The sequence below is a fragment of the Corvus hawaiiensis genome, chromosome 6, assembly GCF_020740725.1.
Source record: "Corvus hawaiiensis isolate bCorHaw1 chromosome 6, bCorHaw1.pri.cur, whole genome shotgun sequence".
Taxonomy (NCBI): Eukaryota; Metazoa; Chordata; class Aves; order Passeriformes; family Corvidae; genus Corvus; species Corvus hawaiiensis.
In genome coordinates, this window is record NC_063218.1 from 16,797,893 (window position 1) to 16,822,941 (window position 25,049).

Sequence of the window (25,049 nt, forward strand, 5' to 3'; positions counted from 1 at the left end):
TTAGGAAGCATGTCTTTATAAAGTTTCTTCGAAATGTCAAACCGAATGAGAATTTCTGTGAAATTAGTAAGTTAATGTCAGCATCTCCTATCCTAACTGAAGACTTTTTCTCTTTACTAGCCTTTAGACATACAGTTTGTGTAGAAGTTTCTATTTGAGGCATTCTTTCAGTAGCCAGCTTATGCAACTTCTGCTGTTAGATGCTGCATCCTTAATTGTGCTTATGAAGCTGCTTGATAAAGTGGATCAGGGAACTGAACTTGGATGTGAATAATCAAACTTAGTTAACTTTTTGTCTTGCCAGACTTAGTTAACTTTTTGTCTTGCTGCTTTTCAGCCTAGATCATTTCAGTGAGGGGTTTTGCTGAATGGTCTACAGTCATATAGATGCAAATGGGTGCATAATATTATGATCGTAATGAAAGATGGAAAAAATGGCAACTGCTTAAGGCTTTCTTATAGGAGTTTAGAAGAGAAAAAAAGGCGATAAACAACAAAGCAACCCTGTGCAACTCCTTGTTTTTAAACAGAGGTCTTTATATCCCTTCTTAGAAAAATGTATGTTAGACAAAATAAGTACTCAAAGTTGTATAGATTTGTATAAACATAGTGCAAACTGTGCAACAAATGACAACTTTGTAGCAGCTTTGACCTTCCATACTTGTGAGTTATGTAGACTTAAGGTCATTTCTACTTGCTACTAGTAGAGTCTTTAATAATCCTGTGATAAATGCATGAGCAGTTGTTGGAGCTGTGTTTATGTCATCCCAAACACCATATAATCCAAAAAACTGAGTATTCAGGGTGCTAGGGCTAAGGAATGGCCTGATTGCTGTCTGTAACTATGTGACTGGAGATTACAGACAAGGTAGAACTGGACTCATTTTACAGGTGCCCAGTCATACAATGAAAGATGGTGTATACAAACTAGATAGGCTTCAATTTTTCTGTGATTTTATACCTTTGGGTACACTGATGGCAGGAAGAAAATTGCTTTCCCTTGCTTTTCCAGTTAAATACAGTATGGAATTGGTTGTCTTCTTAGCGCTGCTTATTTAATTCATCTGCTAACTTGGTTTTATTGTAGTAAGATGTCAGAATGGTGTTTTGGTGTGCTACGTATCTGATGTGATTTTTTTTTCTTCCCTTCAGCAAATTTGACAGGCCATGCAGAGAAAGTTGGCATTGAAAACTTTGAGCTCCTGAAAGTTCTTGGAACAGGGGGTAAGATGCACTGTTTTAAAGTTAAATGTTGGAAGCATTACTCATATGTATGATTTAGTTTTCTAGCTGAGGTTTTGGTAATTGGAACATTCTTTAGGAAGGTAGCACTTTTGTATTGCATAGTGTATTTTTTTCAATTTTTTTTTCACAAATATCATGCAAAATTGGAGGTCACATGTTTTAGCACAGCACGTTTTAAGGTGCACATTTTAAAAAATAAAGGAAAACATCTGGTCGAAAGTTTGTGAGAATTTACTATAGCTTGTGGAAAACCTAATCTAAATTAAGGCATGATCTTGGTAATTTTGTTAAGTTTTGGGAAAAAACCAGTAATTTTAATATATTATTAGATAAGATGCCCCATTTTTTGACTAATCTGTTTTAGGGTCACTGCTGGCTCCATAACTTTCTGTCCTAGTCAGATCCTAGTATTTTTTAAGATGGATAAAGTTCATTATTGTATTGTGGGTTTCAGCAAAATGTTGGAGATATCTAGAATGTTGTAGGATTACTGGTGGTAATGAAAAAAACCCTTTGTTTCCCCTTTGCTAAAGGGACACACAGACAGGGCCATATACAGACCAAAAGTAATGACACTTATTCTTTTTAGGGTGTTTACGCTTTTTTGGTCAGTATTAAATCAGATGCATTGTTGAGTAGATTGGGATAATCATGAAGGTGGACTATCATCAGGGTCTGCAGAAGTTTTAGGCTAGTTAAATGATGCCAAATTTTTGGGTGTTATCAGCCATGAATGGCTGGCAGTGAGGCTGTAATTCCCCAAAACATCACTGAAAAGAGCAAAGGATTTTGATTTTCACTTTTAGCTGTCATATTGATTCTTTCATAAATTAGTTAAGCTCTTAAATCACCTGAGAGGATACTTTCCTGTTTCTGCAGTAAATTTTTAAAAGTTTAAACATGCTAAAAAATTGAACCCTTGCTGTTAAATTTCAGTAGTTAGGGGCAGACACAAGGAAGCTTTAATATTCATAGATAAATGTTGCATATTCCTAGGTAGAAGCAATCATGACTTTCTGAAATGGTCAGTGTGGATCTGAGTGCGGTTGACAAAAATGAAATTATAAATAATTATGCATTTATGTGAGGATGTCTTTCTTTCCTGCTGATGGAAACATTGGCTGGATTTGTAAATATGTGTGTATATGAAAACCCGTCCCATACTGGAATTTTGTCTGTTTGTTACCTTTGCCATTGGTCTGAGATCACGCTAATATTACACCTATTGCATCTGGGTTACAAAGTAAGTTGATGGTTTCATAAGGGCCAGTCTTCAAGTTCAGACTAGTAGTAGCCTGACCTTCTCCTGTCTTTAGGCAGTACCTCTGAAATAGCCCATTTTGCTGCTGTTAAACTGTTGTCAGTCATTCATTGCTACCTCCCGTGCCTTCTTTCCTTCATGAACAGGTTGGCCAAATTTTTCTTGGCCTGGAATACTCTTAACCATAGCAGGTAATCCTTAGGCTCACAGTGCAAAGCTATCCTATTCACTCAGGCTAACAGGGTAATTATTGAGGGACCCCTTTCGGAAAAGGCTCCTTCATCGGATGACAGTGGGATTGACTTTGTGTGTGTGTGTGAAGTAAAAAAATAAAGTGGAATAAGCATGCCTGTCTGACTTCATCGTGGTCTAGTAGTCTTCTTGCTCCAGAAATGTCTTCTGTCTAAGTAGATCTTAAACTATTTTAAGAACTGACTAAACGATTCTTGCAAACTTTAGGAATCCAAGGACTCCTTGGATTTCCTGGAACGGCATTTGTAGGAGGAGTAGTTGGCATTTGTTGTGGTGTTTGTTTTTTGGTTTTTTTTCCACTTTTTTGATACGCAGTTTTAATCATAGCCTGAGGTTTTTGCTTCAGAAATCTAGACTGTCAGGGCAGTCAAGAAGCTTTGTTCGGTCTCAAGCCTATGACAGCTGAGACTCATGCACTAGATGTGTCAGAGGTTGCTGCTTTCTAATTACTGGGTGGCATTAAATGCCAATGACCTGATCAGAATGGAGCTAGTTCTCTTTGCTTTTGGGTAAGTGACCATCTGTCAGTTGGCAATGTTTGCTGTAACATGGAATTGCTGGAAACAGGATTCCAAAGAGGTCAGACCTTGAAGAGGTCCCTTAATTGTTTGGCCCAAGACACAGTCAGTTATACCTGTATCACCCCTTGTGCTGATTCATTCTTAAAACCCTTCCAGTACTAGAGATTCTGGAACCTTACTAAGATGTTCTTGCTGATGAAGTTTAATTTCCTAACTTGAGAAACATTCTGGGCATTGCTATAAGCAAATAGACAAAAGCTATTTTTACTCTGGCAGTGAAAGCTTTATCCTGGTGTGAGGTATTTTTATTGTATTATTGATAGTACTGTAATGTAACTAATGCTAAATAAAACTGTGATGCTGTTTTAAAATGCTTCACTATGGAGTTATGCAGCATGCAGTGTTTTCAAACTAATACTTAATTGATCTACAGTAATGCAAGGGAGAATATATTGAAACCTCACAGTTACATTAAGTGATGACTGTAGATGCTATTTAAACTAATTACAATATTTTAAGGATAGTCTGCTATGAAGCAACTGGAATAACCACAGAAGATACTCAAAACATGCTAAATTAAATGATATCCTTGCATAAGGATATGTAATTGTGATGGTTTCTTACAGACTTGGTGGTGATTCTTTTCGGGTAGTAGCAGTGAAGGTTTATTTAAATCTTCATTTTTAAGCTTTATATTTTAAAACCACAAACATTTAAGATTATTAGAAATAGTATCTGTGTGTGCTGATGTTTCTCCTTTGGAAGCCATTTTTTGCCATAACTTTTTTCATGCTGTGGCTTAGCATAATTTCATACTTACTATTTTCTTTAGTATGAATTGCTTTCTTACATTCTTTTGTCTGTTTTCTTCTAATATATGCACTCAGTTGGAAGCACACTTGTTACATTTTGCTTTTTGGTATTAAAATTGTATCATGCTATATACTTTCTTCTTTTGACCTGAGTCTCAGAGGAAAGACAAGGAAGCAAAAGTCTGAATTGGATTCTTTTACATTGCGGTTAGGGGGTCGTAATAGACGAAACTTATCCATTGAAGAAATCAGTAGCACTTTACTTCAGTAAAATGAAATACATGACAGTATGCCACTGTTAATGAAGCTGTTAATAATGTACTTGTTGCTCTGGGAACAAATTATTACTGGCTTGACTTCTGACTGCCCCGTGTTCTACTCAGTATACGCTTTTTGAAATTGCGCAAGTCTTTCTCTTTGTTATTGTATAGCCTTGCTAATACAGAATTTTCAGATTTCCTGTCCGTGTTCATGTTTCCTGCTTGTCCGTCCTGTCTAGTTAAAGCTTTTCTCCCTGTGACAAGGAAAACTAGAGTCTATTCTGTAGAAGATGGTTACTTTTCAGCAAAGTAATCTAATTGCTTCCCAAAGCCAGGAAAGGAACAACAGGAGAAGGTGGCTGTGTTGATTTATGCACGCCCACTTGGCTTATTTGCTTCATTCTTTGAAAATGTGTTTTTAAAATAACAAAACACTCTAGAGTGCATTCTGGTTCATACATTTTTCCACCAAGGATTATTCCTTTTTCTCTACTGAACTTCATTAAATGCCACTTTCGTTCACTCTTTCAACTGCGGTTAAGAAGAGACAATACAATTAGTTCCTGAGCATGTGCACTTATAATCCATTCTACCTTTTGACCTACGAGAAGACAAAAATAATGAGAAACAAGAATCTAACTAACATATATGAGAGAATGTTTTATACGTGATCTTTTGGATTTAAGTGCTTATACAGGAAGAATATTTACCTTATATGTGGAAGATCCTCAGAATCGGAATGATTTATTCATATGAAGGGAACAAAATTAGTGGGATGAATGTCAGATTTAAATAACTATCTCAAAAATCTTGTTATACAAGGACATATAATGAAGTTTCATCTAAGAGGTCAGAAAGTATTCTGACAAAGTTAAGACGGTGAAATGAAGTTAGTTCTTTCAAAGCATATTGAAGAAAATATAAAATATTCTCTCATAGAAGGAGGAAAAAGAAAGAAGTGGGGATACTGTGCTCAAGAGAGTGAGCCAAAATTAGTGAGTGTCTAAAAATAATTCCAAACTCCAAGTAAATATTTTACTTCAGTTTCTGCTGAGGGCAGCTAGAATGTATACTGATTGTTAGGTGGGATGGCTAATTGGAGACAGGGCTTGGAAATGGAAGATTAGTTTTCTGCATGAAGAGCAGACTGAAAAGAGGGGGCTGTGTTCAATATAAGAACCTGGACAAATTTGTCATATTCATCCGCCAGAGAATTCTGAAAAAATCTGTGCATTAAATTGGAGATCAGTAACAAAGATTCTTACTGGAACTAATGTCAGAGAGAACAGCAAAAACAGTCTTACATTGAAGAAGGAAAGGAGAAAATAAGATGATGTTCTCAGGCAGCTTGTGGTTGGTTGTTCTGACTTCATCAAACTTCAGCAGTATGCAGTACCTTTAAAACAATTTTTGAAGAAAATTATTTACCTTAATTCTTGTAATAATTAAAAATTAATGGCATCTTTATCCAGTGGTAGACTGTCTTTCATATGAGAGCTGCCTTCTAAAAACTTACATGCTTTAAAAAAGAAAAAAAAAAGTTAGGCATGTATTGTCTGCCATAACTATTTACTGTAATAGCATTTACTTTAAAAAAAAAAAGGTAAAAAGCCAAAAAATAAACAAAAGCAAAATGCTGATATAAAATACATTTTAAGATGCAACTTACCCTCTCCTGTCACTTTCTGCTTTTCATATTAATCATCACTCTCTTGCTTAATGGGAGAGAAAATTTGTTCTTGGGGTAAGTAATAACATTGAAAAAATTCCATTAGTGATTCTTGCCTGTTTTTGACAGTTTGGTCATAGACAATAAAAACTGGAATTATTCTTCAGAATGCTATTTGAGATTTGTTAAGGCTTCTGTTTAGCTTCCCCCCCCCCCCCCCCCATTTTTAGCTGCTAGAGCTGTATGCTTTTCTAACTTTGCCACATTCCAATTTTTAATTCATATGGACAGATACTAGCACAGTGAGAGTTCTACCTCTATATTCCTTAGGCAGATTAAATCTAAATTGCAGAGCAAAGATGTCATTAGGCATATATGTGAAAAACAAGGTTCACTCTTTATAAAATTTTAAGAAAGGTTTAATAAAAGGGACAATTAGGAGACAATAGCAAAAAGGGTATTACGGCTGGGTGCTTTGGCAGAGCCAAAGGCACACCTCTACATCCAAAAGATCATCTTTAAAAGTACATCTCTTATTGCATATTCATCACAATCATGCATGATTCATAAATTCTTTGGAGTTTCTGTGTATCATCCCGTCAGCCTTATCTTCCTCCTTGGCTCCATTCCGTCTCTGCTCCCTCCATAAATTCTTCTCTCTCTGGTTTTCTGGTTTTTCTTCTTCTCTGATAAGATACTCCAGGAATATGAAGACTTTCTCTGCCTATCTTTTCTAAATTGACTACATAAACAATAGACATTCTATATCATGTATTACATTACAGAACCTAGGTAAAGTTTTTCTAACATTAAGGAACATGCAAAAATCCAACATCACAATACATTCATAACATACATCATGCAAGAATACAATGAAATTTATTCAAAACCTTAAATATTTTGTGCCTCTGAGCCTTCTCCTTTGTAGTCTCATGATTATTCTTACGCTAACAGTAAAAAAGTAATTTAAGAAAAAGGTGTAGCTTACGTTAACACTTGAAAAGATTAATTTTAAAAAACTGTCTGGGTACAAGTATAAAGTTCTGATGAATTTAGGAGTCCACAGAAACCATCCATTGTGCTATAAACAATAAGAATTGCACTCCTTTTTCTCTGTTAGAATTAGCTGGTGTGATGCAATGCCTTAATGTGTTGCAGTGGGGATCCTGCAACACGCATATATCAAACCAGGAGTCCCGTGGAAAGGAAATATATACGGACAGACAGATTCTTGATAGCTGTTTCAGAGAGATGTTTATTTCTCCAGCCGCATGGCCGGGGCTCTGCCCAGGAACTGTTCCAGTCACGGGACCAAGGGTCCTTCTGCCCGCGCAGGGAACACAAACCAACCAATGGGAACGAGGCTGAGCAGGGGCAGGGAAACCCCGTGTCTGTGCCCTCAGGGCCCCTCTCCCAGGGCTACACGGCAGGGGAGGGACCCCAACACCTCACCCGTTTTATTTTAATAAAAGGAGAATGAAAACAACTGGATAAACATAACAAGAACAGTTTCAAAACAAAACAAGCCACCCTCCTGAGTCTTTAAATGTCCAAACAGATTCTCTGGAACATCTTAGGGCTGACAGAAGGGAGACAGAATTCTCTGAGCATGCTTTGTGGGGAAACTGAGGCAGGAGAGGGTTTAACTTCTTCCCTCCCCCTTTTCATCCCCCACTCGGCATTGGAAAGGGATTTTTGGGGAAACAGTTGTCAAAAGCATGGTTTTGTGAGGGAAACCATGGATGAAAAAACGGATTGGGAGTACACTGGGGGTAATAGGATATAGGGTAAAAGGGAAAGGTGGGATTAGGAAAGGGAAACTGTAGGGGGGGCTTACAATGGAGATACTGTCTAACATGACTACGATTTTTTGCATATATACTGCCTTTTACAGCAACACCATCAGGCCCAGTGACCTGCGATGCTTGTAACCCTTTTCTCCCTAAGACAATATTAAATTCCACCACCTCTCCATCTCCCAAGCTTGGGATGCATTTTTCAGGGTTATTCTTTTTAATAGCAGTTCTATGCACGAATATGTCTTGCTGGTTGTCACACCTTGTTATAAAACCATAATTTTGCTTAACATTATACCATTTTACTATCCCTAAGGTCTTAGTTACTATGATTTTTTCCTTTTTCCGAGTGGCTGCTGTTTTCTGTCTCGCTGCGTCTTTGCTGTCTCTTTCGGTCGCTCCCGTGTTGGAATTGTCGGGGCTGCTCGTGCCTGCGCGCTCTTCCCGGGGTCGCGTTCGGGGCTGCGCGGGCCGGGCCGGGCCACGCCGCTCAGTTCTCCGTGCGTCGCCTCCTCTGGTCGCAGCTTCGCTGCCGCTGCCGGGCGCTGCACCCACGTCTCGGCCGGGCCCCCGAGCGACGACTCCCCCGCGCCCTGCTCCAGCGCGCGTCTCGGCTGGGCGCGGCTCCGTTCCATCGCCACCGCCGCCAGCCGCCGCCCGCGCGCCGCCCCTCTCAGTCGGGCGTTCACGGGGCTCGCTCCACCACGCGCTGCACAGGACCGGGCAGGCACCGCCGGGTCCCGCTGCTCCCGCCGCGCCTCGCTCCGCCACCGACACTGCGGCTCGCGTGGCTCCGCCCGCGCGCGGGAACTGCCTCGCTGCTGCTCTCAGAGCGCTCGGTGCACGTGGCCTGGGCCGCACGGTCCCTGCGCCACGCTTCCCTTCACCAGGACACAGCTGACATTGCTCAACAGTCTCGGTAACTAAATAATATTCACGAAAATATTCTTCCATCGGCATATATTTTGACTCCAGTATTAACTGTGTCCAAACGGTTTTCCAAAAGCCCTTGGTAAGAATTAAATCCCAAGAAACATAGAAAAAGTTCTTAAACAACCATGACAGGAAGTGTTTCAGTTCTTTTTGAGCTTGAATCAAGCTAAAATTCACAAATCGTTGTTCAAGAATCATTTTAAGTTTAAGATAAATGTCCATATGCGGCTCTGAGAGCCAAGAGTCTTCCCACGGTTCCTCCATAGTTTAGATATGGAATAGCAAAGCAAAACCAAGAAGAGGAATCCAAAGTTTCCAGGGTTTACTCACACAAATCAGTCGCTTAGGGATCGGGGATCGTTCTGCTCACAAATCTCCACCATTTGTTGCAGTGGGGATCCTGCAACACGCATATATCAAACCAGGAGTCCCGTGGAAAGGAAATATATACGGACAGACAGATTCTTGATAGCTGTTTCAGAGAGATGTTTATTTCTCCAGCCGCATGGCCGGGGCTCTGCCCAGGAACTGTTCCAGTCACGGGACCAAGGGTCCTTCTGCCCGCGCAGGGAACACAAACCAACCAATGGGAACGAGGCTGAGCAGGGACAGGGAAGCCCCGTGTCTGTGCCCTCAGGGCCCCTCTCCCAGGGCTACACGGCAGGGGAGGGACCCCAACATTAATGTGCTTGCATTTGTACAGAAAGAACAAGGAAACAAAGAATACTTCATATTTTTAACTCATTGTCTTTCAGCAACTGTGTATTTTAGAATATTCTAATGGCCTGCTGAATTGTTACTTAGAATGGTGATACGTATTAGTATGAATACTTATATATGTACTGCTGTCTAAGTATACTTGTAGGTATGCTTATATATACTTACTATGTATTACTATGAATTTGTATTCATGGAAAGGGCAGTAATGAAGGAGTTTTTAGCACCCAATTATATTTTTCTATCTCACGAATTGAGTGGAAATTTCCTATAAATTGCTGGTGTGAAATATCTTAATCATCATAAAGGCTGATGTCCATATAACTCAGCAACTAATAATTACTGTTAAAATTTTTATTTTATTTCTCTTCAGCTGCGAGGTCAGTCTAACATAGTTTGTGTATGTATTATATATAGTATTTTAGTTTTTCTATCATTTAATGTATTTTCAATGAATTTGGGGGCTGGATATTTGGTGATTGTGTGTGTTTCATTATGGGGTATATATTGCTGGCTAAATATTTCTGCCTTGGCATAGATTAGATGTGCATGAGATTTTATGAGAATGAACACTAAAATGTTGCTCTTTGAGAAATTAAAAAAGCTTTACTGAAGTACAATTGTCAGGTAAGAGTATTGCAATTAGCTTATGTGCTCTCTCCTTGCTGCCACTCAAATAAATTGCTTTTGCAGTGTTGTCTTTTAAGTAGATATCTTGTGGTGATATCAGAGATTCTGGTGTTGAATATATTATGAGTCATTTGATTAAAATAGTGCTACTTGAGATTTATTCTCATAAAAAATGCTGAGAATCGTCATCTTTCTGTCAGTCCTTTTCAGATTCCTGAAGAAACAATTTGTACCATGGCAAAGCTCTATGTTGCAAAGTCTTTTATGGTAACAAGAGTGTTGTTTCTAGAGAGTCTTACAGCCATTACACTGTACCAGATAATTTTCTCTGATACTACGTGTAAAGCTGTAGTAGGTACCGCATTCTCTCACTTAAGATGCATTATTATATGTTTTTATAAAATGTGATTAAAGATACAGGTAGCCAAGTGTTAAAATCCTGAGGCTTTTCTTTATTTTAATTTAGCTTAATGTTCTCCAACATTTCTGATAAAATTACTGTTTCCTGGGAACCTAAGGAAACTTACGTTTAATGCTCTAGACTGCTTTTCAGAAAGGCACAGGGAAGTTAATTTTCAAACTCCATTTAAAACCTGGTGTAAACTAGGGCTTCTTCTTTAAGCATTTGGGAAATGCAGGTTAAGGCCATTCTCTGCACTGTTTTTGTTGCCTGTTAGAAAATGCAAAAGTGTTACCTACACTTTTTTTTGAGAACTAACTCCTTATAAAAATGTAAATACTACTTTTGGAAGCAGTTCTTTAAAACAATTATCTCAGTAGTAGGAATCTGTTTTTCAGATGCTAAAAATAATTTAACATCTAGTATTGGAAAATAGGAAATAAGATTAAAATGGTGCATATGCATAACAGTATTACTGTGGTCACAATATTATGGTCTGTATAACCTTGATTCAGGTCACCTGCGTCTGTATATCATGACAGGATTTATGGCTCATGCCTATTTTACTAGAGTAATCCTTTTACATCTGTTTATCCATTTCTTGATGAGTACCTGGTGACCATTCAGTCTGGCTTAGGTATGCTTGAGATCTTGTAACTAGAAGGTTGGGAAATGAAACATAAAATGCAAAGTCTTGAAAGAGACTGTCCTACATATCTCACAAAATAGGAAGATGTTTACAATCACCTATTCTATTTGCCATTCTTGAGAGATATGTTATGAAAACTTACTTTATGAAAGCTCTTTTTGCCGGTAATGAGTTCTGTAAAGAAGGGAAGCACGTTTCTTTAGGGTGTGATGAGTCACGTAAAAAACTTCTTAAAAATAATTGCTCAGTATATGAGCAGTATCAGTTTTATATACTGACTGGAGGAGAACCTGGATTTAGGAAAAATGCTCACATGTCATTTGGTAGTTTAAAACTCTCTATTACCTCTCTGGGAAAAATCCAGCAAGAAATCTGGAGTTGCACGTGATGCTTATTGGGAGCTTTGTATGCTGTAGCATTTTTAAAGGGCAACTAAATTTTAGTGTCTCACATCAGGACAGTATACACTTGTCTAGTGTACGTCAGGTTTGAGTTATTGAGCATTCTCTTTGAGAAAATAGTGTGAAGGTAATTACAAGGGTCGGACAAAACAACCAGCTGGTTTGTTTTTCTGTCTCGTGATGGCTTAAGGAGAGGCTTACAATGATGGTTTCCTTAGTGAGCTTGTAGCAACCTGCAGTTTGGGGTCTGCCTGAGCCAGAGATTCTCTTCAGTGTTTGGCAACACTTGATGTGCTTTCCTCTCCCTCAGGGATTTATGTAATCTTTTTAAATTCATCTGCATTTTTGACAGCTGCAGTATCATGTAACACTAGTTCCACAGCTTAACTGCATATTTGTTTGTGTGCTTTGCCTAGTTCTTAATACTGATACCTAATGATTTAATTTGTTGCCTTAGTTATTTTGTTTCTAAAAATAATGAAAATTGTTCTTTACTTTAGTTCTTATAGTTTTTGATTTTTTCTTTTTTAACTCTCTGTAATCTTCTTAAGTACTCTACTTTTTCAGGCTAAATAAAACATGGAAGTATGTTTAGTTTCCTTCATATTTAGAGGAATTCTTTTATCCCTTTTGAATGTTTTATACTTTTTTCTGATGGGAGCAGGGTAGTTGGGGACAGAAGACAGAAGGTACCAAAATAGCGTGCTTCATTCAAGACAGGAGCACACAAGGATTTCTAACACAGCATAAGGGATTTCTGGGTTTGTGTTGAAGGTATGGGGGGTGGTACATTTGTGTTATTTCTTCACTTCAATACTTTCTTTGAAGTTTCTAACATTCTATTTATTTTTTTAGATTACCACTTGCCCTTTTTGAAGCCTGTTGTGGTATTGGCTTTTCTTCAGTTCTCAGGAATCTTTCTTGTTTTCCATGACCTTTCAAACATGATAGTCTAGCAATAACATCTGCTAAATCCCTCAGCACTCTTGGGTGAATCCCTCCAGGGCTCATGAATTTGTGGGTATCAGGTTTGTCTGACCCTATCTTCAACCAAGGGAAAGTCCCCAGGCTCTGGGATTCCTGAGGACCAGCCTTAGCAGTGAGTAAGAAGCAAAGGTGTTCAGTAACTCTTTCTCTGTACCTTTCGTCACCAGGGCACCTACTTCATTTGGCAGTGGGCCCACATTTTCCTAAGTCTCCCTTTTGCTGCTGATATCCTTGAAGAAGCCCCTCTTGTTGTCCTTGATATCCCTTGCCATATTTAATTCCAAGTGGACCTTTGATTTCCTTGACACATATCTGCAATACTTGGACAATATTCCTATATTCTTCCCAAGTGGCCTGACCTTTTTTCCACATTCTGTAAACTTCCTTCTTCTGCCTGAATTTTGCCAGAAGTGCCTTGCCCATCTATGCAGGTCTCCAGCTCCCTTTGCTTAATTTCTTATTCACAGGGATGTCCTGGTCTCAAGCATAGAGGAAGTGCTACTTGAATATTAACCATCTCTTTTGGACCCACTCTACCTTCTGGAGACCTAACCTATGAGATTCCTCCAAGTAGGCCCTTGAAGATGCCAGAGTTATTATAGCCCTGAAGTCCAGGGCTATAATCCTACTTACTGCCATGCTTCTTCCATGCAGGATCCTGAACACCAGCTTCTCATGGACACTGCAGTCAAGGCTGCCACCAGCCATCACATCACCAACCCGTCCTTTTTGGTTTGTTAGTACAAGGTCCAGCAACACACCTCTCCCTGTGGGCTTCCCCACCACCTTTGTCAGAGGTATCAGTGCTCTGCAGGAACCTCCTGGGCTCCCATGTACCAAGCTGTGATGTCTTTCCAGCAGCTGTGGGAGTGGTTATGAGAACTGTGAGCCTGTGATCGTGACAGCTACTTCTGCTGTCTGTGAAAGGCCTCATCTACTTCCTCTTACTAATCAGGTGGTCTGTAGTAAACAGCGTCACCCATTTTAGCCTATCCCTTAATTCTTACCCATAAGCTCTTGGCTCCTCCTTCATCTACCCCTAGGCAGAGCTTGATACATTTTAAGTTTTGTCTTACATAAAGAGAACTCCACCACCTTGCCTTTCTGGCCTCTTTCCTAAAAAGTGTGTAACCATCCATGACAGTATTCCAGTTATGCAAGCTATCCTGCTGTATCTCTGTAATTGCAATGAAATCATGGCCCAGCAACTGGACACTTATTCTAACCTTTACTGTTTCTACAGGTTTGCCTAGTAGTGGTATCACATTTATTTATGTAGAATTCCTAGGAGTCCTTTTAAGCTCATTATGAGAGCCTCAGAAAGCTCCTATGTATGAAATACTGATGGGAAGAATTCATTGGCTTTTCTACAGGTTTTTGTAACTTCAGTGCTTTAAAACCAGTAATGAAAGTATAGGAGTTGTGCAAATATGGGCAGACTATTTTAAGAACAAAAAAATAGCATCTCTCTTACTCGGAACTCTTGCTTAATTCTAGATGTGGATGTTTTAGTATATTACAAAGGAAGAAATCATCAGCTTTTAAAATAATTTTTAAATACTGAAGTGGTTGGATTGCTTTTCCCACTCTTGCAGCATTCAGTTATGAAGCTCATTGGGTTGAAATTTTGCTCAGTAAAGGTCAATCTGAAAGACGGAAAGTGTTTTGGTAGATTTTTAGCCTGGGTGATTACTGTCTGCCGTAACAATGAGTAATTGAAAGTAATAATGGTATTAGACAGATCTATAGTACAGGTAGGTAACTTGTATTGTCTTTTCTTTTTGTCTTTTTTTTTTTTTTTCTTCTTTGTGTTTCTTTTCTTTGCTTTTGGTTTTGTTTTTTTTTTTTTCCCCTCCCCAATTTTTAAGCCTATGGAAAAGTGTTCCTGGTGAGGAAAGTAAGCGGCCATGATGCTGGAAAACTGTATGCCATGAAAGTACTGAAGAAAGCAACTATAGTTCAAAAAGCCAAAACAACTGAGCACACAAGGACAGAACGACAAGTCTTGGAGCACATTAGGCAATCACCGTTTTTGGTCACGTTACATTATGCCTTCCAGACAGATACAAAGCTTCATCTCATTTTAGGTGAGTAGTCTTCAGGATTAAAGTTTTTATTAAAAAAAAAAAAAAAAAAAAACAACAACAAAACTCCCCCCAAAAAGCCCTTCTATCTCAATGTTTTGTAAGGTTTTTTTCATGTGGTCTAAAGTACAGTGTGTTTGGAGATTGCATGAGAGAGCATAGGAAGTAAAATACTGTTCATCTTCGACAGTGTCTGTGTTTGTGGTTTTCCTGTTTGAGCTTCAGTGTGCTACTCTGACTTGGGGGGTGTAGTGGTTATCTTATATGCAGCAAAAAATGTATGTTCATCAATGACCTGGAAGCATTTGCTTTGTTAAGTGTTTTGTTATGAGATATTGAGTATTTGAGTATTGAGATGCTTCCATGTTTCAATTTTTGGGTGTAAAGAGACAATCCAAAATCACACATTTCTGTGCTGAAAGTAGACTTGTTCATAAGGTTTGGTATTACTCTAATTTTAGAAATTTACCTTTCAGATTAGCAGCAAATTTAGTGTATGCAATTTAGTGTAGCAAATTTTGGTGTATGAAGTGTATTTGTAAGAAAATTGCCAGCAATTTTTAAGACCTTCTTACTTAGAGAATTTTAAAAGAATTGTAAAATGAATGATTAATGTAAGGCTTGGATTAATAATATGTTTCTCTAGTGAAATGTTTGAGGAAGTAAATTGTCCTTTAATTGAAGTGCAGGTTTTGCATTCCTTTTTGTCCACAACTTTGATTTTTTAACCTTTATTAACAGGCTGATTTACATTAAATTAGCAAAATTTTATTAATGTTAAATGAATCTACACCTCTAGGTGTCAATTCTTAGAAAGATATTTTATATACATACCTTAGTTTCATATACTGCAGTGAAATAATAAATATGTGGAACTGAAATTGAGTATTCACTAAATTCCTTTTGAAAATGAGAGTTGAAAATTGTAATATAGTTTCTTGCAAATTCCTCTGACTAGGACATTAGAGAAATACATAAAAGTTTGTCACAAATAAATAGTTAGAAATATATTGATAGCTTTCTGATTCCTTGATAGTAACTGTTAATAATTAAGGTTTTGAAATTTTTATTGCATTTAAAGTTATTGATTAATAACTTGGAAAAAATTGAAATATCCAATGAGATAAAATGCGAACATTTATTATAAATATTATAGAACCATTCTTTAAGTCCAGATAGTTTTTGCTAAAATGCAGCTTAGATCCCATTAGAAATATTTTTAAAAAAAGGGGAAACCCAAACAAAAAACCCCCTCAAACCTGAGATAATGTAGTTGCCTAAAGATAAATACATAGCAGGGGGAAAATTTAGGCGATAAGGTTAATTAGAAGGCAATAAAAGCCTCTTGTATGAAAGCAAATTAAAAAGCTTGATATTATATTCTCATAAGAGTCAAAAAGGAGCAAGCCCAGTAGTTCTGAAGAAAGTTGTGTAGCAGATAGTGCAGCCTGGGCACGTGTCCACCATAACACAATGTTGAGGTGATGTTTGAAGCAAGAAGTTCATAGCTAAGAGAGAGAAAAACAAAACAAAAGGCTGTAATTCTTTCTCATAAGTTCTACATCCATTTTCAGCACATCTGTTGGGGCCAGAAAGATCCTTTTTTCCTTCATTTTCAGCAGAAAATACGAATAATTAGTTTCAAAATTACTTTTAATGACTTTCTGTAACAGTGAAAATTTCTCTTACTTAACATGATGTAAAGCTACTTTATAAATCAACTGGGCTTCACACCCTCCCTGAGGGAAAAAAACCCAAATAGGTGGTTACAAATTTTTCATGTCTTATTATGTAAGTCTGTGTAAATCACTTCAATGTAGTTTTGGAAGTTAAATGTTTCAGAGGCTTCTGGATTTTGAGGGAAACCACTATCTGTCTTGTTTTTGTACTTGGCTGAATTTGGTATGTGAGCAACCTACCATTTTAGTTTTAAGAGGTTTTAGAATTGGAGCCTCAGTGCAATATTTAGTACAGTTCTTCATGCTGTCAGATTACATAGCTATATGAATTTAGACTGAATCAAGTACAGACATGCAGCTGCATTTCTGCCAGATTTCCAGAAAACAGGGTTAGGAGTTGATTCCAGGTTTTATGTTGGCTTTAAGCTATACTGAACGAACAATGTGTTATATCCATGTGAGTACCATTATTTCTATACAAAGCTTGTCACGCAAGGTTAACCTTCTAATACTTTAAAAAATAGCTAAATAATCTGAACTGTCAGGTGGGAGTTTATACTGAACTAACCAGGAATTTTTTTTTTTTCCATTGTGTCAGTGATTCATTTGATCTTGCACCAAGAATTTGACGGCTGGTTGTTTCACTGGGCTGTGGTTAGTGTTACAGTCTGGATAAAATTAAGCTTGTTGTGCCAATCCTGTGGCAGCTTTGGTTTGGATCTGTCACAGTCCTTAGAACAGCACCTGGCAATTCAGTGCTTACTTTGTGCTAAGTTAACAGTTCCGGGTAGAAATATTTAAAAACATTTGTTTCTGTTACCTTTTTCTACATGCTGGAGCTCTTCTAGAAGAAGGAAGCAATTGTAAAATGTGGGTTATTTATACTTCATTAAATCTTTTCGTTTTCTTACTGGTCCAGATAAATAATCCTTCTCACGTTGTTTGATTCCACTAATACTTCTTTTCAAAGAGAGAACTGAAAAGTGGAGAGAGATCAGAATGTGTGTAATTTGTATATATGCTTTCTCCCTCAAACTATTAACTTAAAATAGGATTGGACCACTTTCATGGATTTATGTGTTATACCCATGGATCTGTAGAAACAATATTCAAGAAAATACTGAGTAAAATGTTGTGGGGCATGTTCCCTGCTCTGTATATGTAGACCTCAAATACAAAAATGGGGGCTCTGAGGTTGCAAATTAATGGCTGTAATGTACACTGCTAGCATAAACAGCTCTACATCTAAAATATGTTTGTGTTACAGTGGAGCTCTGTTGTAATAATTTTTTTTTCCCCTTTTCCATACTGTGGGAAAATCCTTGTGTCATAGCCTGCAAAGAATGAAAGTGTGGTTTCCATGAGGGAGTGTATGTGGAAATAATCTCCTCCAGTAAGTTTTGCCATCAAGGTTTCCCTTGTGAAGGGAAAACTGTGTAATTGTCAGTAGTTGATTATTTCCCCTAATACCTGTTTTCTGAATTGCCTTTCTTTATGTCAGTCTGCCTTGCTGCTCATCAGAGTTACTTCATGAGAGTCTACAACGGTTCTGTTTGTAGCTATCATTTGTACTTCTTTCTTTTCATATTCCTAAGTAACTAAAAGACTGATTTTGTGAAAAACCCCATCTTTATAATTTAGGAATAGTTGAGGGTTATTTTATGGTTTTACTGCTTATTCAAAAGTGGGTCTTGTTCTTCCCTCAGTCCTCTAAGAAAGAAATTGAGTATTGTACAGCATGATGAAATACTGGTGAATGACAATAAAGTAAAAGCATCTGATAAGAATGTGTTACTAAATAACTTACAAAGTACCTAATAATGTTCCAATAAGAAAATTAAATTGTCGGAAAGTGGAATTATAAGGTTCTTTGTTCTATTTTTTAGACTATATAAATGGAGGAGAATTGTTTACTCATCTTTCACACAGAGAGAGGTTCTCAGAAAATGAGGTGCAAATTTACATTGGAGAAATCGTTTTGGCACTTGAACATCTCCACAAGGTAAAGTAACTTCATTCTGGTGCTGATTTTGAGGACTTAGAGCTGTATTCTTTTTGTATCATATAAAGTTAGTAAGGAGAACTGTTGTTTTAGATTGTTTTAAATTGAAAGTAACTTTATCTAACATTGGGACATTAGTTGTATAATTAGAAATAATCCCCAATGAAATGTCCCTCCTTGTGCACCAGTTTAAGGCTACAAATTTTTGTCTGCAGGGTGAAGAGTAGTGTTACTGACAAATGATTAGGTCATTTTTAGTAATCCTTGTGAAACAGTGTATATCAGTAAAACTAATTTGTAATGAACATGAAAAAGTTTTGGGTTGTATTATTCAGTTATCCTTGTTTCTACACAACTGAGTAGTAGAGTTCTAGCACAGCTGTAGGCATGAAAAGTGTTACAGTTCTCAGAAGTAGTAAATAGATTTGTAGACTATTGCAAAGTGTGCATACCTGTCTGGTCTATGTCTAGACCATATAACAGAAGCATCTGTTTTCATTCTCAGTAAAAGCTGAACTGAGTTTTGCACTCAACAGCAAGTGTTCAGTCACTTTTAAATTCGAGTGATATACAATATGTCCTTTAAATTTTAAGACATTAATGCACAGTGTAGTTTCTGAGAATTTTAATGTAATTTTAAAGTTATTTCTTCAAAGGCTTTTACAAGTTGTCTTTTTTGAGGAGCAACTTTCATGTGTCAGATTACCTTAATAAGGAGAATTTTGGTGGCTTCATATTTAAATGCATTCAGCAACATCTTCTTGATGTGGTTACACTATTTGGAAATACCTTTTTTTGTATTCTGTTTGCAGTTGGGGATTATATATCGGGATATAAAACTTGAGAATATTCTCCTCGATTCTGATGGCCATGTGGTGCTGACAGACTTTGGTCTAAGTAAGGAGTTTCTTACTGATGAGGTGAGTACTTGGCTCTCCAGTAAGTGTGGACAGAATTGAGCAAGATGACAGTGTTTCATTGGAATCCTAAGCACATTTGAGAAGGGTGGAAAACCTGCATTCCAGACTCCTACATCATAGGACAAAATCTAGTTGTCTGTGTTACTAGGTTCTGAGCTTCCAGTTTATTGGTCTTAGGCCTGCCAGTGTTGCCATACATCTTTGTTCTAGTTTTCCCTGAAAAACTTTCATGCTTTCTTCTGCTGACCTTGACATGAAAAGGGAAAGACCCGTGTATGTCTGAAAAGTCAGTTACATTTTCATTTTCAGATGCTTTTTAAAAAAAAAACTTGACTGTGCTAATTCTTTGCAATGACTAGGCAAATGGTATGCTATGACTCTTCTTTATGCTAATAATAATTAATGTATTATTATCTTGTCTTTTTCTCACGTCTTCGTGTCACTTTTAATAAGCTTAATTGCAAGCTTTTAGGATAAAAGCTTATCTCATTCTAGAGACGTACATAGTACCTAACATAGTGATCTCTGACTGTTGATGTTCGCTATTAATTATTTGTAAGGTACAGTTCTGTCTCCAAATAGGCTTTTTAGATTTCAGAGAGTCAAAATTGTGCAGGATTTTTCTTCTGAGAAAATTTAAAAATGGATATTTTTTGGCTTTCACATTAGCCAAATCAGAGGTATTGAAAACTGGGACTGCAGATCTAAAAGTCTTTGTTAGAAGCGGCAGAAGGGTTTTCTAAAAATAGATAGCTGGTAGTTTCTCTAGAATATTTGCATTTCAGATGGAGTCTGGTGGGATTTAAGAGGGACCATTTTAAAAGATACTAAATTTTATTTTCTGAACCAGGGAAGTAGTAGAGATAATGTCAGTATATTCCTTTTAAAGTTACAGCACAAAACCAAGAGGAGGTTCAACTGGTATGAGAAGGGATTAGCAGCAGATTGCCACACCAGTGCCAGAGAGTAAGTACAGAGAGATGCAGTTTTCATCAGGAAAGAATGATAGTGAAAGGTGTGGCTAGGGAGAGTGGGACCTGCTTAGAGCTGTGAGAAAAACTGTGCTGGGCGCAAGAGACAAAGCAAAGTACTGGTATTGTTGCACTGATGGGAGAGAAAAGGAGCAGTTCCCCAGCCTCGCAGCCAAAGTTGAATGAAGCCTAAATCTTCACTGTGTTGAATAGAGAATCATAACCTTAAAGTCTCAAAACAGTTGTTTTTAAGAAGTGCACCTCATCTGTGCTCACCTTTGGCACATAATTTACAAGCAGTGCAAGGAAAGGTGAGGACTTGGATAGGCATCGGAGGTACCTGTTTGCTTTATCCACACTATGAATCGGATTCCTCTTTCTCCAGTCATTAAATAAAGCCACCTTGCTCCTTGGTCATTTAATGTCAGTTCTTCTGACTCTAATCCATTCTATTTTCAATATATACCTTAGAAATGTGTTCACTTAATTATATTTTTTCTTTTATTCTCTTTCACATTTTGTATTTGTCTTCCCTGTAAAAAAAACTCATTTCTCATGTTTCATCTAATGAAAAAAGTAATTGCAATTGCATTGTTTGCTTTCAAAATCTAAGGAATTGTCTCCACTTTTCATGTGTGCTTTTGTAATTTAGCTACTGAACTTAACCATGATTAAAATAAACCATTTACACATAGAAATTGACATTTCATATTTTATTCTCTGTAGACAATTGAACTACTACTAGAACACTTAAAATTCATTAGAATAGATACTTACACTTCTGAACCAATGTACTTACAACAGGTAGAATTTGCCTGTATAGCTGTTTTCATGCTCACTAGGGTAGCACTTTTAAATAAAATTACACAAATGTGTAAGTCGGATAAAGGTGTAGCAATTGCAATTTAATCAGAGCAGTGTACTTTCCTATCTCTCCCTTTCTTCACATGTCTTTCCTGGTCCACCTGCTTCTTGCAAGAACTTCACCGTTAGAAACGTGTACTTAAGCAAGTGGAATTTGTTCTAGTAACTCCCTCTTCGGACTAATTTTCTGAAACAAGATATATTTAGGTTATTTAAAATGTATAAAAATTATCATAGTAGAGGTATGTACTACATTTAGAGTTCTTATTAGAGAGAAACCCTTCACCATGTATTTATGAATTTTGGATAGTTTTGTAGTTAGGGATGCTTGCTAGAAAACATCATGATTCAATGTTTTCATTGTCTCTGCTGTAATCTGATGGCTGTTGATGATTTCCATGTAGCTGGGCACGTAATAAATCTAACAGAACTACAATAATTACAGCAGATTGACTATTCAACAGTGGAGAGGTGGGAAGCTGCTTTTCCTAAGCACTTGAGTGAAAGGAAGCAAATGCCTGTGACTTGTAGGAAAGCAGAAACCTATTGATCTCGGCCATGGAGCTACTAAAGCATGAGTGTGAAGAATGCACTGTCAAGTATTCTCTCTGTTATTATGTGAAAATAGCATGCAAGAATAAAATACCCAAGTTAAAGCAGTGCAGCTTTAAGAGCTTTAAAATATTTTATGCTACTGTTTTGCTAAAACCTGAAATTTGTCTTTTACAACTGAATCAACAGTGGTGTTTCCTTTGTTTTATCTTTAAAATGAAGCGATATGATTTTATTTACATGCAAAAAGAAGAAATAACCTGACTAGAATAAAAAAGTTAAATAAAAAAGAATTTTCACGTAGGGTAGGTCAGTCTCACAAAGTATTTAGGTATGAAATTACTTTTGATGCAAACTTTATTTAAAAGCTCATGAAGACCTACAGTTTTACTAGCCTAACCATAGAATGGAATTAGTAAGAGATTAAGAGATTGAAAGAGATTTAGTATTACCTTTTATGGCATTTGTATTCTTAACCCTGTGATGAATTTAAGGCTAGTGTTTATGATTTTTAAATCTCAACTAATTTGTAAAAAATATCGGGGTAAAAAAGACAATTTTATCCTTATGTTTTCATGCATCTCAGCTGAGTGTTTGTCTAACTGGGGTTCAAAGTATATCTGCACATGACATTAATATAAGTTATTATTGGGCATATGGAGAATTGGTATGACTTGAAACTTCTACAGCACTGTTTTGTTCATCGCACAGGTGAAATCACTTCAAAGTCGTGTAATGCATTTATCTTTAAAAGCCCTAAAACTCCTAAGTAGTTGTTCTGGGGTTTTTTTCCATTGTATTTTTTGTGGTTTGTCTTGTGGACTTGTGGCTTAGGCATATTTTTATCTCATTAATAGCTCTACTTCTATGCTGGAATTGTTTTGATTTGGTCAGTGTCAGTTTAACCTAGTCATCAGGTCTGGTCTTAATTTTGATGTGTATTGCTAAAATGCAACTTCATTTTTTACGATCTTTCTGCTCACATTTCCTTTAGTTCTGTAACCAAACTAAAAATCATATTTTAGTATACATGGAGATATCTATGTCTCAGAAAAAATAATATGAACACATGCATTGAATTACTGTAAAAATGATATATTTGACCATGCATAATAATTAAAGTTTTTCTTCTTAATTAAATCCAGTGAAGTACACTTTCTTCCAGAGTATAGTGAAGTGCTCAATTCTTCTGCATTGGTACATGTCTTCTGCATTATCTTAAGTTTTTTCTGAAATTTTTGTGTTTGCTTAATGAAGTTCAAATAAATTAGATAGTAAATACTGAATGTTGTCAGTCTTCAAACAGTGTGTCTGTGAGCATACAAATGCCTTGGCAATAAATAATATAAAAGTGGATATTCTGTATGAGGGATGATTGAATTGAAACCTAAGACTTTGGGTGGATGTCTGTGTACTTCTATCTGATGTGTAGAATGAATATTTAATATACATTGTTGTTTCTTCATCTGAAAATCTCTTGATCAGAGTTGGAAATTTAGTTATAACTCTCAAATGCTTTTCACTGTTGAATTGTTCGATTTCATTTATTTGATGATAGAGTGAACATTTTGTTCTGGAAAGAAAATTAGTTAGTTTTAAAAAATTTTAAATGATATTCGTTGGAGGAAAAGTGATTAAATGGAGACTGGTCCACTATGGGTTTTGGTAGATGATCTAGGAAGAGATTTGTATACGTTCTTAGTGGAGTTTAAAGGTAGTGCAGAACAGAGAGGTGTGACTACAACTTGACTCATTTATTGCTTTAGGAACTGTCATCTCACGTGAGTGAACTAGTAGATTAGCTATGCATTTAACTTTAAAAGGCTTTAAAAGACCCCTTATACTTGTCTAATTGAAGTGAAAATGTCTTATCATTGCAATTAGACAGTACATTGTCCAACACTGAGCATTCTCTTGCAAAAAAGACTAAAATTATCCATACTTCAGATAACTTGTGTTTTAGTTAAAGAATTGTTCAGTGATGTAGACATAAACAGGTATAAGGAGTAGATTTACATTTCTCCAAAGAGAAAAAAGTAAGAGTAAATTGAATAGTGAAATTAGTCCACAGAAGTTAACATGGGTTATAAATATGTCTGGATAATTAATTTTGGAAAAAGACATGAAACAATGGCAAAAACTTCTTGTTTTGTTTGGTGTACTTCAGTTGGCTCAGTTTTAACTGTCTTGAAATTGAATATTAAGAACTACCAAACACTCTACAGGCACATCACTGAGCTGGACTACTTTAACTGCAAAACCAGGTCATCAGTGATCAGATGACTGACTGAGCCTTTGCCCAGGAGGTTTCCTTTTTCAGTGCTTATCACAAGGAAGATTGTGCTTTTCCAGCGTGGACCACTAATGCAGAAGACCAGAGCATAAAATAGTTTCTGTCCAGATTTTGATGCCAAAATATTAAAGTTCTGTTAAGAATTTTTGCAAGACAGATCATGATGCCTTACAACGACTGCTTTAAGGATACTGTTTTCCTATTGTAATATACCACTTTAAAAAAGTCCCATTTTGGGGAGAAAGGCCAACCTCTGTGTTAAGTAGTCTGGTATCTTCTATTGGATATTAGGTTGCTAGTCACTAAGAAAAATTCTGATTCTGTTTTCCAAAGGAAAACAAGTAACTTTCTGAGAGCAAATGCTCCCATTGTCATGAATCCATTTTTCCCATAGATTTTTTTTTCTTTTGAATTACTGCAAATACCCTACTTCCATGAAACTTGGGCAGCCATGTGCGAAAAATTCACATGACCAGAGATTCACAGACAAATGTAAATGAATTTAGAACCAGATGGATTGCATTTGAGCAAAATGGTCCACTCTCACTCCTTTACCTTTTACATGTGGAGCTCTCTGAAACTGTTTATTTGACATGTTCTGTATGATTTTCTTTATTAAAAAAAAAATAAAAATTAACTTTTGAAGGCTTGTAGTAACAGCTAGCAGAACTCTTCCTAGAATTAATACTCTTCCATACCTTATAATTTTGCTTCTCTTTGAAGAAATATGATTTTTTCAGGTTTTGCTTTGTATACTGTTCTTTCTTGGTACTATTACCTCTCTCATCTCAAAAAGGCGATGCTTTAGAAAACAAGCCTTCCAAAAATTGGAATTTTGAGAAGAACCTAGTACAAAATGTTCATCCAAGTTGACAGTGGTACAGACTTGCATTCCTCCCACACAATAATACATTGTTTCTGAATTTTTTTGTCTGCAGAATTGAGACTTTTGTTTTCTTTACTCTTAGTTATTTACTTTAAAATCCATTATCAGGAACTGGTTTAAATAATTTCATGTAGAATTGCAGTTGCATTGCGCTGTGAAACTGAACATTGCTGTTGTAAAAGTCTGTGAAAAGGTTTCTTGAATCTCCACTTGACATTAGATGAGGGTGTGGCCTTCCATTGACTTTTTTTCTGGGGTCACAGAG

At 36.8% G+C, this 25,049-nt stretch overlaps 1 protein-coding gene across 4 annotated transcripts in view; it reads left to right on the forward strand.

Moving 5' to 3' along the window:
• Positions 1-25,049, forward strand: part of RPS6KA5 (ribosomal protein S6 kinase A5) — a 78,258-nt gene that overhangs the window by 12,183 nt on the left and 41,026 nt on the right. For 2 of the 4 annotated variants that reach the window (XM_048306355.1, XM_048306358.1), the window contains exons 2-5: positions 1,153-1,224; positions 14,402-14,620; positions 18,183-18,298; positions 19,111-19,218. In XM_048306355.1, the coding sequence (XP_048162312.1) occupies positions 1,153-1,224; positions 14,402-14,620; positions 18,183-18,298; positions 19,111-19,218 (515 nt within the window). Of the gene's footprint in view, positions 1-1,152; positions 1,225-14,401; positions 14,621-18,182; positions 18,299-19,110; positions 19,219-25,049 lie in introns of those variants that run through there. The other 2 variants (XM_048306356.1, XM_048306357.1) reach the window with 1 other exon arrangement.